Source organism: Suricata suricatta, chromosome 3, assembly GCF_006229205.1.
Source record: "Suricata suricatta isolate VVHF042 chromosome 3, meerkat_22Aug2017_6uvM2_HiC, whole genome shotgun sequence".
Lineage (NCBI taxonomy): Eukaryota > Metazoa > Chordata > Mammalia > Carnivora > Herpestidae > Suricata > Suricata suricatta.
This window is the reverse complement of record NC_043702.1, coordinates 175,245,227-175,259,688: the sequence shown is the minus strand read 5'-3', so window position 1 is coordinate 175,259,688 and position 14,462 is coordinate 175,245,227. Positions and strand designations below refer to the sequence as shown.

The following is a 14,462-nucleotide window of genomic DNA, read 5'->3' as shown; positions in this document are numbered from 1 at the left end:
GCTGCCCCAAACTCCCCCATGTGGCCCTCAGTTCGGAGTGCGGAGGATTAATTTGTTCCGGGTGGGAGGTGAGGAGGCGATTGGCCCCGGGAGCTCCCGATGTGGCGCCGAGCGGGGCGAGCCTCCCCTCCTCCACGCGTGGGCTCGCGTCCCCGGCCCGCTCGCAGCCTCTTTGTCAGCCCCTCTTCCCGCCCGGCCTGCCGGCTCGGGGCCCGGCCGCTCCGCCGCTGGCGGACGGCGGCCCCGGACGAGGGGGATGCGGGCGGGGGGACGTCCCTGGGGCACCGGGGTGCTCGGTCCCTCTGCTCGGGCTAGGACGGGAATCCCGAATTTCCTCGGACCCTCACTTTGCGGACAGTCCCTAATCGGGCTGTGCGAACTGATGTCACAAACAGGAGACGTGCTCCTCCACCTTGCTTGAAAAGTAGCCGCCCCTGGTGTAGGGTGTTGTGGAAGGAAAAACACCACAGGAACAGGCCCTTGTTGTTGTTGTTGTTCTTGTTGTTACCGCTTTTTGCCTCTGAGTGTCCCCGATTATTAGATGGAGAAACCCTTTTTTGGCCCCCTCCCCCCCCGGCCCGCTTTCACCGCCAGTCCCGCCTCGGGGATGTGTGCTGGGACTCGCTGGTGGTGAGGGTCCGTGACAGCCAGCATCACCGGACCCGGAACGTGTCGGTTACGTGCGGGACGGGGGTGAGGTCCCACACCATTGTCCTTGAAAGAGAGGACCGTGCCGGTGCGGTGCCCCTCGTGAGCCCCGGGTACTGCTGTGGGGTCCCTGAGGATGAGAGACCTTATCGTGTCCTGTTTCCTGGCTGGCTTTTAAAGCCCCTTTTTGCTAACTGTGCTAACTGGCATGTACGCTTTTTAAAACGAGGTTCACGTTTACGGAGGAGGGGATGCAGGGGTCATTTCCACAAAGCATCCCGGGAACGAGCCGCCCTTTACGGGGAGCAAGCCTCACCCCAGTCCAGCTTCAGTGTCTCAGTTGTTCCTCCACTTAGATTGTAAGCTCCCTGAGGGCAGCAACCAAGTCCTATTGCTTTTGTATTTTCTAAAGTACTGGACGCATAGGAGATACTCAATAAATACGTGATACTTATTTTTTTCTGTAAAATTTCTTTGGCTATTTTTTTTAAGTAGCTGGTTTTCAAAAAGTGGTCAAGGGCACTCTTGTGTTGAAACCTGTATTCCTGCACTTTTCTCTTGGTCTCCAACACTTCTCACATATTGCCCGTAAATATTTTTATTTTCTAAGGGAAGATACTTAACAAGATTCTTTCTCTGCACTGTGATAACTCTAGGTATGTGTCTCTGCTTGCTACAAAAAGGCTACTAATTTTGTGCCCTCCAGTGATCTATCCCAGATCGTTTACTTTTGACCTGCTGCTCAGTGTTACTACCTAGGTGGTAAAATTTTCTTAGTCACACGTTTCAAAGCACTTGTAAGAGAGAAAGGGAGGTTAACAGAGGGAGTCTTCTGGACTGTTCCCCCCCTTGAGTAATTGTGTGGCTTTCACGGTGACTCTTTAATAGATCTACATGTCTGACTGGTGTAGTATATGCATTCCGTATTGCTAGTCACACAGTTCACATCTGTCGTATTAACTTCATGCTTTTAAGTTGAAGTCACACATGAAGTAGAACGCAGTCAATATTCGTAAGTTATAGGAATGTTTATTCCCAATAGAAACTTCATTTTAGAGCCAGATATTTAAGTATAATGGTTTTTGTCTAATTTTAATTGTTTTCTTTGATTTGAATCCAGGGGTTACTGGTTAAAGAATGCTCGTTTTTAATATGTGTGAGTGTTGAAGCCTGACTAATCGGGGAAAAGGGGCTATTTGTGTAGCAAACAGTCTTGTAGTAGCTAGAAATACTTACAGGGCTTTGTGTGCACATGTGTAGGGGGAAGAGGTAAGGGTTAAAGAATTAGCTCTGAAATTTTCTTAAAAATTTTGGTGACAGAGAATGTAAAGCTCTTCATTCTGAATGACTGCACCAAAAAAGGGACCTGTGCAGCCTATTGATCCACTTTGGTGAAGAATTTATCTGCAGGGAAGTTAGTTTTCTTTCAGACATCAGAAACTAGTGAGATTCACTTCTCTAATAATTGATCCTTCTGTATTTCTTTAAAAGCCCCATCTACCTCTCCTTCAAATCCAGTAATGGGTTTTGGGTAGTCTAGAATTATCCCATAAAAAGTTTCATTAATGAAAAAAAATTACATGCAGAGCAGAAAATATAAACTTACTCTCTTTGGAGGAGAATAAAACCATGCAGAGTAACATCTGATTTTGACCGTGTTTGTTTACTAAATGCAGCAGCTGAGGTTGCATTGTAAAGCAAAGGATGAATGGAAGGAGAATCCTAGCCTGCTGGAAGTGTTAATAACCAAAACCGTTCTGGTTTGGGGATGGCCCTGTGTGTTCTCTGTCTCAACAAAGTCCTCTCGCTGGCAGTAATGTCTATGTTTAAAATGCTATCGTAGAAACCCTTCCAAATAAAACTTGTGCTAGGTGCTTTTGGTTTGGGACAGATTTAGGATTCTCTGTTTACTAAGGTGAGTGGTAAAGAGTAATTGCAATTCTGGTGCCTTGGAACTGTGGACTAGGAGAGCAACAGAAAGTAGCTGCAAAAATAGTGCGTTGGAATTATCTAGGGAACTGAGATTCTTCAGCAAAGTCACTGGGGCTAATACTTGTCTTGTTGGAGGTTATGGAAGCACTCAGAGCATGAGGAGAGCTAGAACTTGAGGGAGAAAGTCTAGACTTGAGCTTGTCCATTCCCAGGTGATGGAGGTCATATGCAATTTACATAAATGAATTGTAAGGGAGATAGGGCAGTTTTCATAGGTAGATGAGTTCGGTATTTTAAGTTGTTTTTGTTTGGAGTATAGATTTAAGTCCCCTTCCTGGAAGGCTTTTGTTTCCAGGTTTTGCTGATTATCTTTCTTTTTGTCAATGGGACTTCAGTTACTTGTGTGTAGAAAGCTTTTTATTATTAACAGTGTTTCACAAAACTTCACAGAGCTGCATGTAGGGGACTAGTAACCAAACCACGCCCATAGCTTAGAAAAACAAACCGTCACTTAACATAATCTTTTAATATTTCTTGTTTTATAAAATTGGACTAATAGCAATTGTTCCTTAAGTTTATCAAACTAAGTATGTCTCCAGAACAGATGACTCTTGGATGATGAGCATGTTTGGTGAAGGTGCTGATGAAAGAGGTTGAAAACCTGTTTTGCTCATATTTAACATCTGAATTTTTTTTTAATCTTTCAGTATTCTACCTTGTAAATACTGTTATTTGTATATACTGTAAATGATGACATCGGTGGGCACTAACCGAGCCCGGGGAAACTGGGAACAACCTCAAAACCAAAACCAGACACAGCACAAGCAGCGGCCACAGGTAAAGAACCCAAGGGATCCATTGCTAGCATTGCTGGTTGATATCAGTTTCCATCCAGTGCAGCATTGTTCTGTGCTCTGGACTATTGGTTTGAGTTTTTTATTTTTGTTTTCTATTCCTTGCCTCTCTTCATTTTACTTAGGGCCTGATGACTGTTAGTGGTAGGCCATGATGAACATGCTTGCTTCTTGTTGTTTAATCCTGTGTTATGAGGCCTGGAGAGAATGGATCTTGTGCTTTGTATCTATAAGGTAGCATTTCCCTCAGACTAAATCTTAGATTATTGTCACCTCAGAAATAAGAGAATGGCATTGGTCCTTACAGAAACCGGAACAGGGTTTACACATGACTTTGCAAATGCATTAATGTCAGTTATTTAAGGCACAAATGTTCAGAAGAGCTTCTTTAACTGAACATTGGTGGAAAAGCTCCTTGCTTTTGTATGGACTGTAGAGTGGAATGGTGACAGGTTCACTATTTGGTTTTTGTCATTTTGGGAAGGTAAGCATCTTAACTGGAGTCAGCCTTTTTTTGCTCATATATAGCAGGAGAGGGAAATTGGGCTGAGAGGTGAGGTCGATTAGATTACATAGGTCCCTCTTCTCTAAACTGTTGTCTCTTGATCATGCTTGAACTCGTCTCCATCCCTAGGCCACTGCGGAACAGATTCGACTTGCACAGATGATTTCAGACCATAATGATGCTGACTTTGAGGAAAAGGTGAAACAAGTGAGTATATTCTAATTGCTGGAAGTGATGGGAAAAGACTTCAGGATTAAAGCATAGATTGGAATCATAGATGTCTGCTAAGATACTTTTTGCTGTAGGTATTAAAAGAATTGTGACCTGAAACATAATAGGTTAAGCCAATAAATAAATGCTTTTGTTGTCTGATGTACCGTACTCCTTTGGATGGCTACCATGTTTGCAAAGGTTTTATCTTAATTTTAACTTCTGTTTATTGGATGATTTTGTTGATGCCATTTTTATAGCAACTTGGAGCAGTTGTGGCATCTAGGAAAAACCTATGTGCTTCTGGGTTTGTTCTCTATAAGCTACTTTATTGTGTAAATACTTTTGACCTCATCCCTAATCATAGGTGTTAATATTTTGCTTAATTGAGTTAGAATACCAAAATTCTGCATATTTTGCTTTTTTAAGCCTGGGGTTCTTCCAGACTCAGCTGGTGCCCTCTCTCTTTCCTTCACCTGGTTTCCTTTTATGAAGAGTGCAAGCTGCTTCATGACGTTTGCTGATTTTTCTCTTTCAGTTGATTGATATCACAGGCAAAAACCAGGATGAATGTGTCATTGCTTTACATGACTGCAATGGGGACGTCAACAGAGCCATCAACGTCCTACTGGAAGGAAGCCCAGATACGGTAGCGTGTTAATAGAGCATTCTAGAAAGTGGGTCCCTGGCTGAGAGGCTCAGGATATTCTAAAAATAGCAAGTGGAGTAACTCAACTTAAAGGAGAGAACCTTATTCTCCAAATGGAGCAGAGAACAGACCTGGAGGTAGTTTACTGCAGGTGGCAGATACCTAAAATTTATGTGCAATAAATAGAAAACAGATAAAATCCATCTCTTTTAATTAGCCTAGAATAAAGTATTCATTCCAGGCTAGTGACTGTTTTCAAGACTGAGTTAGTCTGAATTAGAAATGGTACATAATAGCCTTAGTTACTAATCATAGAACGTTCTGCTCACCTGTTTTATTGCTGTTGAACAGAGTTACCAACTAACGGATTCTGATTTCAAGCCATTTTTATCAGTGTCACCTTTACATTTTACAGTACATTTTCATCGCTTGAACTTATTTCTGTTGAGGTAGCAGAAAAAGAGTTAACAGCCTATTGACCACCCTGAAGATCATAGGGGCTATCTTGGAGCAGCTCTTGCCCTAGAATTTCACTTATTTCACTTCTTTTCTATTTAGTAAGATCCCTGTATTTTTGTTCTCATCTTATTGTCCCAAATTGTTTAAGCCCTTAAGGACCAGGATTCTGCCTCACAAACCTTTGGGATATTTCTGTGGTGCTTCATAGAGAACTTTATTGTTTTAATGAGCAGTATATCATTTTGAACTCATTTTCATTTCCTTGGTCTTATACTAGTGATCTTTGGTTGGGATAGATAACCAGAGTTCATCCTTACAGAGGTCAGCTTACTAGTGTTAGAATATCATGTTAACTAAATGTTGGAAGTTTGTCAGCTTCCTTGTGACAACAGGAAATAATAATGGAATACCTTTTATTTATTTTGAGAGAGAAAGAGCATGTGCACGTGGGAGCAGGAAAGGGGCAGGGAGAGAGAGAATCCCAAGCAGGCTCTGTGCTGTCATTGTAGAGCCCAGCATGGGGCTCGATCCCACGAACCACAAGATCATGACCTGAGCCAAAATCAAGAGTCTGATGCTTAGCTGAGCCACCCAGGTGCCCCATTAGAAAACTTTTTTACTGCTGAATTTAAATTTGTGGATTTTTCTCTTCAAAAATGTGGTCTAGGGGCACCTGGTTGGCTCAGTTGGTAGAGCATGTGACTCTTGATCGCAGAGTGTAGAATTTACTTTTAAAAAATGTGGTCTTAGATTCTATGTTATTGATCTTATTAGAAGATAACTGCCTAGATAATCAGATAATAGAGCCTTTGGCTTATTTTGAGTTTACTTTAGAATAATTGTATATGATTTTGGGGTAAGGGGTTGATGTGGGAGTACTTAAGCCTTTAAAAAGTTTAGGTTTTTTATCTTTAAAGTTTATTTGTTTTTGAGTGGGGAGAGAAAGTGCATGCATGAGCATTGGAGGAGCAGAGAGAAGGAGAGAGAGAAAATCCTAAGCAGGTTCTTTGCTGTCAGTGCAGAGCCTGATGTGGGGCTGAGTCTCACGAATTGTGAGAAGATGACCTGAATCTAAATCAAGAGTCTGACACACTCCGTCTCTCTCTTTTTCTCAAAAATAAACATTCTTAAAATGTTAAAAAAAAAAAGTCGGATTCTCAATCAACTGAGCTGGATTTTTTAATTTTTTATTTATTTTTTTACTGTTTTTATTTATTTTAGAGAGACACAGACAGACAGCATGAGCAGGAAAGGGTCAGAAAAAAGAGGGAGACACAGAATCTGAAGACAGGCTCCAGGCTCTGAGCTAGCTGTCAGCACAGAGCCTGATGCGGGGCTCGAACCCACGAACCGTGAGATCATGACCTGAGCTGAAGTCGGACGCTTAACCGACTGAGCCACCCAGGTGTCCCTGGACTTTTTAAAATTAGTTAATTTGCAAAGGTCACATTTTGTTTCACCTTCCACCATTTTCCGCCTCGTGCTGCAAATCTAGCCTTCTATGGTATCAAAAAGGAAAATAAACCAGAGAATGTAGGCTTATGCCATAAATAAACCAGCTGCTAGTGAGTGAAACCAGTTGGGAGTAATATCAGCCACCAGGGGAATGTTGGACGGATTTGAGTGGGTGAGATTTTATCAGAAAACTGGGAGCACCTTTGGGAAGATTGTAGTAATTCCTTTTCCCTACAGAGCCCAGGTAGTGCCAGCAGCTGAGGCATACCATAGAGAAGAGAAGAGGTGGCAGCTTTCTGAAACTTGCCAGGTTTCAGACCAGCTGAAATGTCTGTAAGCCAACTATTTTGAATGTAGTTTTGAGGGTTCCTGATGCAGATTTTGTCATAATAGGGGCACTGTTGCTTAAGAATTGAGGCTGCCGTGAGCCTAAAATGACTCAGGAGCTGTAGTGTGGCATGAGCTTGGACTGGAAGAGTAGGCAGCAAGGAGCCACCTCCCGGGTCCTGGGTGGATAGTTGGGCATTTCAAAGCCTGTCAGTAAACTATTGTAGACTCGTTAGAACATGTGGATATAATTTTGCTATAATTTTAAACGTTTTTCACTTAAGTTTTTTAAGTTTTAGTAATATTTAACGTATCATTTTGACCATTAAAAAACATTTTTTTTTAACATACATTTATTTTCGAGAGACAGAGTGAGCAGAGGAGGGCAGAGAGAGAGGGAGACACATCCGAGCTGTCAGCCCAGAGCCCGACACAGGGCTCTAACCCACCAACTGTGACATCATGACCTGAGCTGAAGTCGGCTGCTTAACTGACTGAGCCTCCCAGATGCCCCTCATTTTAACCACTTTTAAGCATATAATTCAGTGCCATTACGTATACTGACCAGTACACTGACCACGCTGTCCTATCATTAGCTGTATGCATCTCTAGGGCTTTTTCATTTCCCAAACAAAAACTGTTACACAATAACTCTCCCTTTCCCCTCTTCCCAGCTCCTGGTAACCTTCTCTAGTCTCTGTCTTTCTGAATTTGCCTGTTCTAGGTATCTCATGTAAGTGGAATCATGCAATATTTGTCTTTTTGTGTCTTCTTATTTAGCATAGTGTTATGGAGTTTATTCATATTGTGGCATGTGTCAGAATTTCACTCCTCTTTATTGCTGAACAATATTTCATTATATGTGTGTACCACATTTTGTTTAATTCATCCATTGATGGACGCTTGGAATTGTCTAGAAGTAAGTTGTAGACATCGTAAATCCTCTGCAGCATGTTTCCTGTAAAGGGTACTTTTCTATATGAGCACAATATTATCAATCCTGGAAAAACTAATAGTCATTGCATATTCTACTTGGTCCATATTCTTGAAAGTTTTTAGCTGTTAGTTGTTGCTGAGCACTGGGTTGTTGAGTAAGATGGTAACTAGGATAGTTACGGTATGGTAGTCTTGGTGTTTGTGGGGATTTCTGTCTGTACATATTTTCTGCAAAAATATGAATCAAGGTGTGTGTGTTTAAAATTTTATAAAACTCATTTTTTGAGGAATGACGGTTTTTGCAGGACTTTTTAGCTTATTTTCCTTGCCACAGATTTTCTCTACTGCATTCTGGAATGAATCCTTGATTTTTCTGCTTTGGGGAAAGTTTAATTGGGTTATATCACTTTAGGGAGTATGCGGAGGACACGGTGTGTAAAACCTGGAACCAAAGGCTTCCTGTCGTCCACTGTGTCCGGGCTGGGGCTGTGCCTTCCTGGCTGCTACTTGGTCTTTGAAGCAAAGGAAATCGGGGTGTGTGACGGGGAGTGGGGCTGAGGGACGGTGATGAGGAGTAGGTGGAGTCATTATTCTCCTAAATGCTGGGCGGTGTGAGTAGACCGTGTGCCCAAGAGTCCAATGATGTTGATTCGTTCTGAATTCAAAGTTAACCTTTGGGAACTTTTAGTTTCCATTTTTTCCTTTGACATAAATAAGACTATGAGAACTTGGGAGTCACTGAATCCGAAGGAAGTTAATTTCTTAGCCTAGGAAGAACACTTGAAAGACAGGGACCAGTAACTGGGCCTTTGACTGATATGCCAAATGACTGCACTGGATCTAGATCTTGGCAATCCTTTTGGAAGTGATCCCTGCAATCCATTAGCTATAAGTGCCTCCCTGTAAGAAGGACTTTAATTTTGCAGTGGTAGGTATAGAATTTGTTTTGAGGTTTTGTCTGTACTCTTCATTTAAGCAGACATGAATTAGTGGAAGTATCTTAGACTTGGATAATGAGAGGAGAATGGTTAACAGTTTCCCACCTTTTATCTGTGGTTTCCCATAGCAATCCATATTGATTAGATGTGAATGCTCTGCCCTTCTTTAGCATTCGTGGGAGATGGTCGGGAAGAAGAAGGGAGTCTCAGGACAGAAGGATGGTGGCCAAACGGAAACCAACGAGGAAGGCAAAGAGAATCGAGACCGTGACAGAGACTATAGTCGGCGACGTGGTGGGCCACCAAGACGGGGGAGAGGTGCCAGCCGTGGACGAGAGTGTATGCATGGGGCTTTAACAAAACCAGCTGTGGGTCAGTAATGTCTGGATTTCAGGGATGTCAGGGCCCTGGTAGGCTGGACCTAGTAAACCATTATATCATCCTTTTGATTTTTTTCTTGCCACCATTTGTTTTGAGATTTTGGTACCTCTTATATGTAGCGTTTTCTAGCTACAGCTACCAGTTTGGCATGAAATCACCTTGCAGCCACTTATAAAGTTGTCTGACTTATAAATCTCTGTTATGGTTCATCACCTTTCCCCTGGTAACCATCATATCCCATCCTTCTATCTCATTATCTCTTCTTGGTTTTGTCTCCCCACCACCATCTATATGTGCCATTTACATATTTACATAAATTCCATTGACTCTGTTTTGGCTGTCTGTGTTTTTAATTTTAGTTCGGGGTCAGGAAAACGGATTAGATGGCACCAAGAGTGGAGGACCTTCTGGAAGAGGCACTGAACGAGGCAGAAGAGGCCGTGGCCGAGGAAGAGGTGATCAGTTTCTTAGGGGGTGGATATTGGGGACAGGGCATTCTTATTCTGTAGGGGTCGTGTTTATTTGAAAGCAAATTCACATGGCCTCTCATTACCTAAATTGTTGAGAAGTCATGCAAATTCTAGAGATTGCTGAGTCGGCAGTGGAAAAGAAGGTAGGTGTTGTTTCCTTTAGTCTTTAACGTTGATGTTAACGTATTTGCTTAAGGACCCAGCGGTTTGGTCCGCAAAGGAACAATCTGTCAATACTAGTGATTGCCTACTGCGTTACATTAACTACGCTACGGGGGAAAGAAAGAACATCTAATAGTATCAGCCACTTGTTATTCCAGAGTTGCCTCAATTGGCAAGGTGGTTTTTATATCAATTTCTAAAATGCTTCTCTCTTTTTTTTTCCTTTAAGGTGGCTCTGGTAGACGGGGAGGAAGGTTTTCTGCTCAAGGAATGGGGTACGTTTCACTGATTTGATGTCAAAGTCTTTAAATTTTTTTCCCCTGAGTATTACCATAATATCCTAGAGTGGTTAATATCCTGGTACCCCGAGGTTAATATGCAGCCTTAACCAAAATGTGATCGGAAAGCTTTCTAGACCACTTAATCGGATGAGTATGTAGACATCGTGCTAGAAATAAGCGTTTACTGCTTGGGTCATTATCTCAGACCTTCATTCAAATGCAGACACCTGCCCTTTTCCAAAGTGCTGTGTGGAATTTATCATGATTATTGATGTCTTACTCCAAAGTAGATAGGAGGCATAAACTGAGAGTGCTCCATGGGATTGTTCAGTTTTGCTGGTGATGCTTAGAGGTCAGAGACTCTTTCTCTCCCCACGCCCCAGAACCTTTAACCCGGCTGACTACGCAGAGCCGGCCAGTACTGATGAGAACTGTGGCAGTAATAGCGGCAGCACGTGGAACAACACTGGCCACTTCGAACCAGATGACGGGACGAGTGAGTGACTTTGTACTGTTTCTGGTCTTTAAAAAACTAAGGAAATAATTATTGTGAGGTTATGGTCATATTACAAAGTGGAGGAATAGTTTTTGGGTGCGGATATAGGGGAGGAAGGGATGGCAATGGATATACTGTGTGTTCTTTTTCCTGACGGTGTGCCTGTGGGCACTTTATACATCTTGTTCAACCCGCCTTCAGCACGCGCCTATGAAATCGACCCTGTTCGTCATCTCCACACGTCAAACCTTACGCTCAAAGGGCAGTCGTGAAGTTTGCTAGTATTTGAACTCAGGATTGTTTGACTCTATGGGCCCATGCTCTTTCTGATACACTGTGGCTGTCCTTAGCTCCAGGTGCATTTCCTAGTGTTTCTGTTAGGGTTTCTAGCTTTGCCTTTGTGAAAAGTATCCATAATTAATTAAGTCATCACTTGTAGAGATGAACAAGGCCCAGAATCAAAGCCCATCTTCAGTTTGTTTGTTTTCTGGCATTGAGATAAAATCTTTTTCAGTTTTGGAAAATCTTAGTTTCTGGGCAAGAAGGAAATCGCAATTTGCTGGCTCTGCTTATTGAAGCGTTTTCTGGGTATGGAAGAGAAGTACGGGATTTGAATAAGGTTGCATTTTTAGTTAGCGGGCTTTTGGTGTCGATGTCCGAGTAGGCCATGTACATTTAAGGGTATGTTAGGCTTGTGGGACAGCCCAAAATGTGTTTGGGAGTGAAAGGTACTTTTACCCATTTAATAAGAACAGCCCTTGGATTGCAGAGTATTGTATTCTTATGAGATCACTTGCTTCCTTCTAGCTGAACCTACACATGGAGAGCCTGAGACTTTTTTCACTTATAAAGGGGGGGAATGAGTTAATATTAGAGTATGAGTTCAGCTTTTTGACTCCTTATCCATTTATTTGCTTTGCCCCTTTTCAAAGATCATTGATGTTTATCTCTCTCTTTAGGAGGATTTTTGGCACAGTTAATCTATTGCCCACAAGATGTTATACCTCAGGTGCTGAATGTTACTTGCTTTTCATTTATCAAGCTATCTTACAGGTTCATTTTGAATACAGTTTTCCCATTGGTGGAGGTTGAAGTTATTGACAAGCTGGAAATCTGTTTTAATTCCCTGGACCATTGGCTATGAAACTTTTTTTTTTTTTTTTTTTTTTAATTTTAGGAGGTATAAAGTTGCTCTTGGTGTCTTATGGAGGCAGTGTGGTAGCAGTCTGAGTACCAAAAGTTACTGTTTTTGAGCACTAGTTTTTGAGTATTTGGCTTTTTCTCAATTGGCAGAAAAGATAATAGATGTTAAGGGATTTGTTTCAGTTGTGGATAGAAAATCAGGCATCGAGTCTGTCCGTGATTGCAGGCTTTAGCCGTTTCTATAAGGATCTGGTTTGGAAAGCAAGGAAGGATGAGGTGTGTGTCTATCTCTACTGAGGTGGGAGGTTTGAATCCAAAATCAGATTTGTGACTGAGTGAAAAACCCTGATCGCGTCTTGTTCGTCTTGTTCGTGTGGACGTGTTGGGTGCAGCTTGATGTGCTTCTGTTGTTAATTTCACAGTAAGACGTGACCTTCGTGCATTATCTCTTTCTGTGTTTTCATGAGAGCAAACTTCAAATTCCCTTTTTTATTTAAAAAGAAATTGAAACCTACACTTAAAATATCCACAGGTACAGTGGGAATTGTGTTTTGGGGGCAAATGTTCTCATTCATAAGCAAAAATTTCACTGGTTGTTTTTTCTTTTCTTTTCTTTTCTTTTCTTTTCTTTTCTTTTCTTTTCTTGTTTCAGGACTTGATTTCATTGGGGTTGAGGGGGTCAAATTATCCCCGAAAATTTGAGACTGCTCCTGGTATGATACATCCAGGCGCCTAACTGCCCCGGATATTTTTTATAGATTTTATGAATTGAAATATCTGTGGATATGTCATTTTTCTGTTTTCCTGCTTTTTTTCCTTTTCTGCTTTTTCCCCCTCATATTCTGTGTCTGTTTTTTTTTCTTAAAAACTTCTGTTCATTTAATGAATATTTAACATTTACAATGACTGCTTTCTGTTGACAGAATGGAAACCCTTACCTATCGTTCAGAGCCTTTGCACTCTTTCTGTTCCTTCATGCCTCTTTAGTACGGTCTTCTTGGCCATGACTGTGCATCTTGTATTGGATCAAGTCCGCATCTGCATTCTTCCTTTGCATCCCTGATGCAGTAGCCAGAGTGAAGAAAAGCATTGCTGCCTTGAAAGAGAGCCTATCAATAGGAGATAACTTCTCGGGTCACTTACGAGTCCAGGATTATGTATATGTGTTAACCCAGATCTTGGGTTCCATTTATCCAAGGCAGGATGGATGTCAATGGAGAGGAAGAGTAGTGTCACTAGAGAGGAAGAGAAGAATGTGGTTTATAATTTGTCTAAACTGCAATTGGACTTTCATGTGATTAGAGAATGTTGCCATTCTTAAGTGGTTTGGAGTTTCCCTCGTGCAGTTATAAGTGGTCCTGGAAGAAGCATTATAACGACCATCTTTTTCTCTATGAAATAGGGTTCTTCGATTATTAAATGTTTGGAGGAATTTCATATATTTTTAAAATATTTTATGTTTAAATAATCTCCACCCCCATCGTGGGGCTTCAACTCAAAATCCTGAGATCAGGAGTCGCATGTTGTGCTGACTGAACCTACCAGACACCCCTAGAAGGATTTCATATGGGTTTTGTAGGTATTTGAATATTTCTCTTCAGTGACAGTCAATATCTGAATGCCAGGTTTTCATTCTTTTTTTTTTCCTTCTTAAAATTTTTAATGTATGTTTCAGAGAGAGAGAGTGACAGAGTACAAGCAGTAGAGGGGCAGGGGCAGAAAGAGGGAGACAGAATCCGAAACAGGCTCCAGGCTCCAAGTTGTCACCGCAGAGCCCGACACGGGGCTCGAACTTGTGAACTGCGAGATCATAACCTGAGCCCAGGTCGGACTCCTAACCGACTAAGCCACCTGGGCAGCCCCTGACTTTAATACTTAAAAGAAGTTTTCTCCATTTGGAGAGAAGGCTTGAAGAATTAATCGAGATATACTGTTGTTTTAGAGAAGAAAATAACGATTGTTCCTGTCCCTTTCTGTAGGCAGGTTGTTATTTCTTACTGTGGTCCTTCAGTTAAAGGGAAGAATCCTGGTTCTCCTGGAACAGTTTCCTTTTCTGACGATACAAGTACACATGAAGCAAAACAAGGGGAGTGTGGAAGGCGGTTTTAGTGCGGAGGGGCCTTTCCTATAGAAACCACCCTGACTTTGTTATGACCAGCATGGGGCGAGTGTGCCCCTGTGTTTTCTGCGCTGTGGCCTTCGCAGCTTTGATGTCACCTTGTGTAGGATTAGGGTTAGGATAATAACAAACATGTTTGCTTTTTGAGTTTTGTCCAATGTCTTCTGAAAAGACATGGAAAAGAACAGACCCGTGAGGGTTTCTTATGGTTCAACCAATGAGATCTACACACTTGACTTACGCTGAGTGTGCATCTTGACGTTGAGTTCTGATAGCAGATAGTTGTCAGTGCCCACAGTTTGGAAGCCTGGCCTCCACTGCCCTTCCGCTGTCCTGTGGCAGCCGTTCGTGTCCTGCTCTTCAGACTGCCCGTAGTGGTGTCTCCTGCCAGGTGAGGGGGTGTCGTTTACATCCTGGTGTAAAGTGGCTGCTGCCATTTCACTTGAGCTGACCGCTGCGGCAGAGGGCTTGAGCGGCCTTAAGAGGCTACCTGGAGC

General features: G+C 42.2%; 1 protein-coding gene across 12 annotated transcripts in view; it reads left to right on the top strand.

Moving 5' to 3' along the window:
- Positions 1-14,462, top strand: part of UBAP2L (ubiquitin associated protein 2 like) — a 38,901-nt gene that overhangs the window by 309 nt on the left and 24,130 nt on the right. For 6 of the 12 annotated variants that reach the window (XM_029936082.1, XM_029936078.1, XM_029936081.1 and 3 more), the window contains exons 2-8: positions 3,288-3,417; positions 4,069-4,146; positions 4,688-4,798; positions 9,084-9,285; positions 9,654-9,749; positions 10,156-10,201; positions 10,591-10,703. In XM_029936082.1, the coding sequence (XP_029791942.1) occupies positions 3,328-3,417; positions 4,069-4,146; positions 4,688-4,798; positions 9,084-9,285; positions 9,654-9,749; positions 10,156-10,201; positions 10,591-10,703 (736 nt within the window). In that variant the 5' untranslated portion in view covers positions 3,288-3,327. Of the gene's footprint in view, positions 1-3,287; positions 3,418-4,068; positions 4,147-4,687; positions 4,799-9,083; positions 9,286-9,653; positions 9,750-10,155; positions 10,202-10,590; positions 10,704-14,462 lie in introns of those variants that run through there. The other 6 variants (XM_029936087.1, XM_029936080.1, XM_029936083.1 and 3 more) reach the window with 2 other exon arrangements.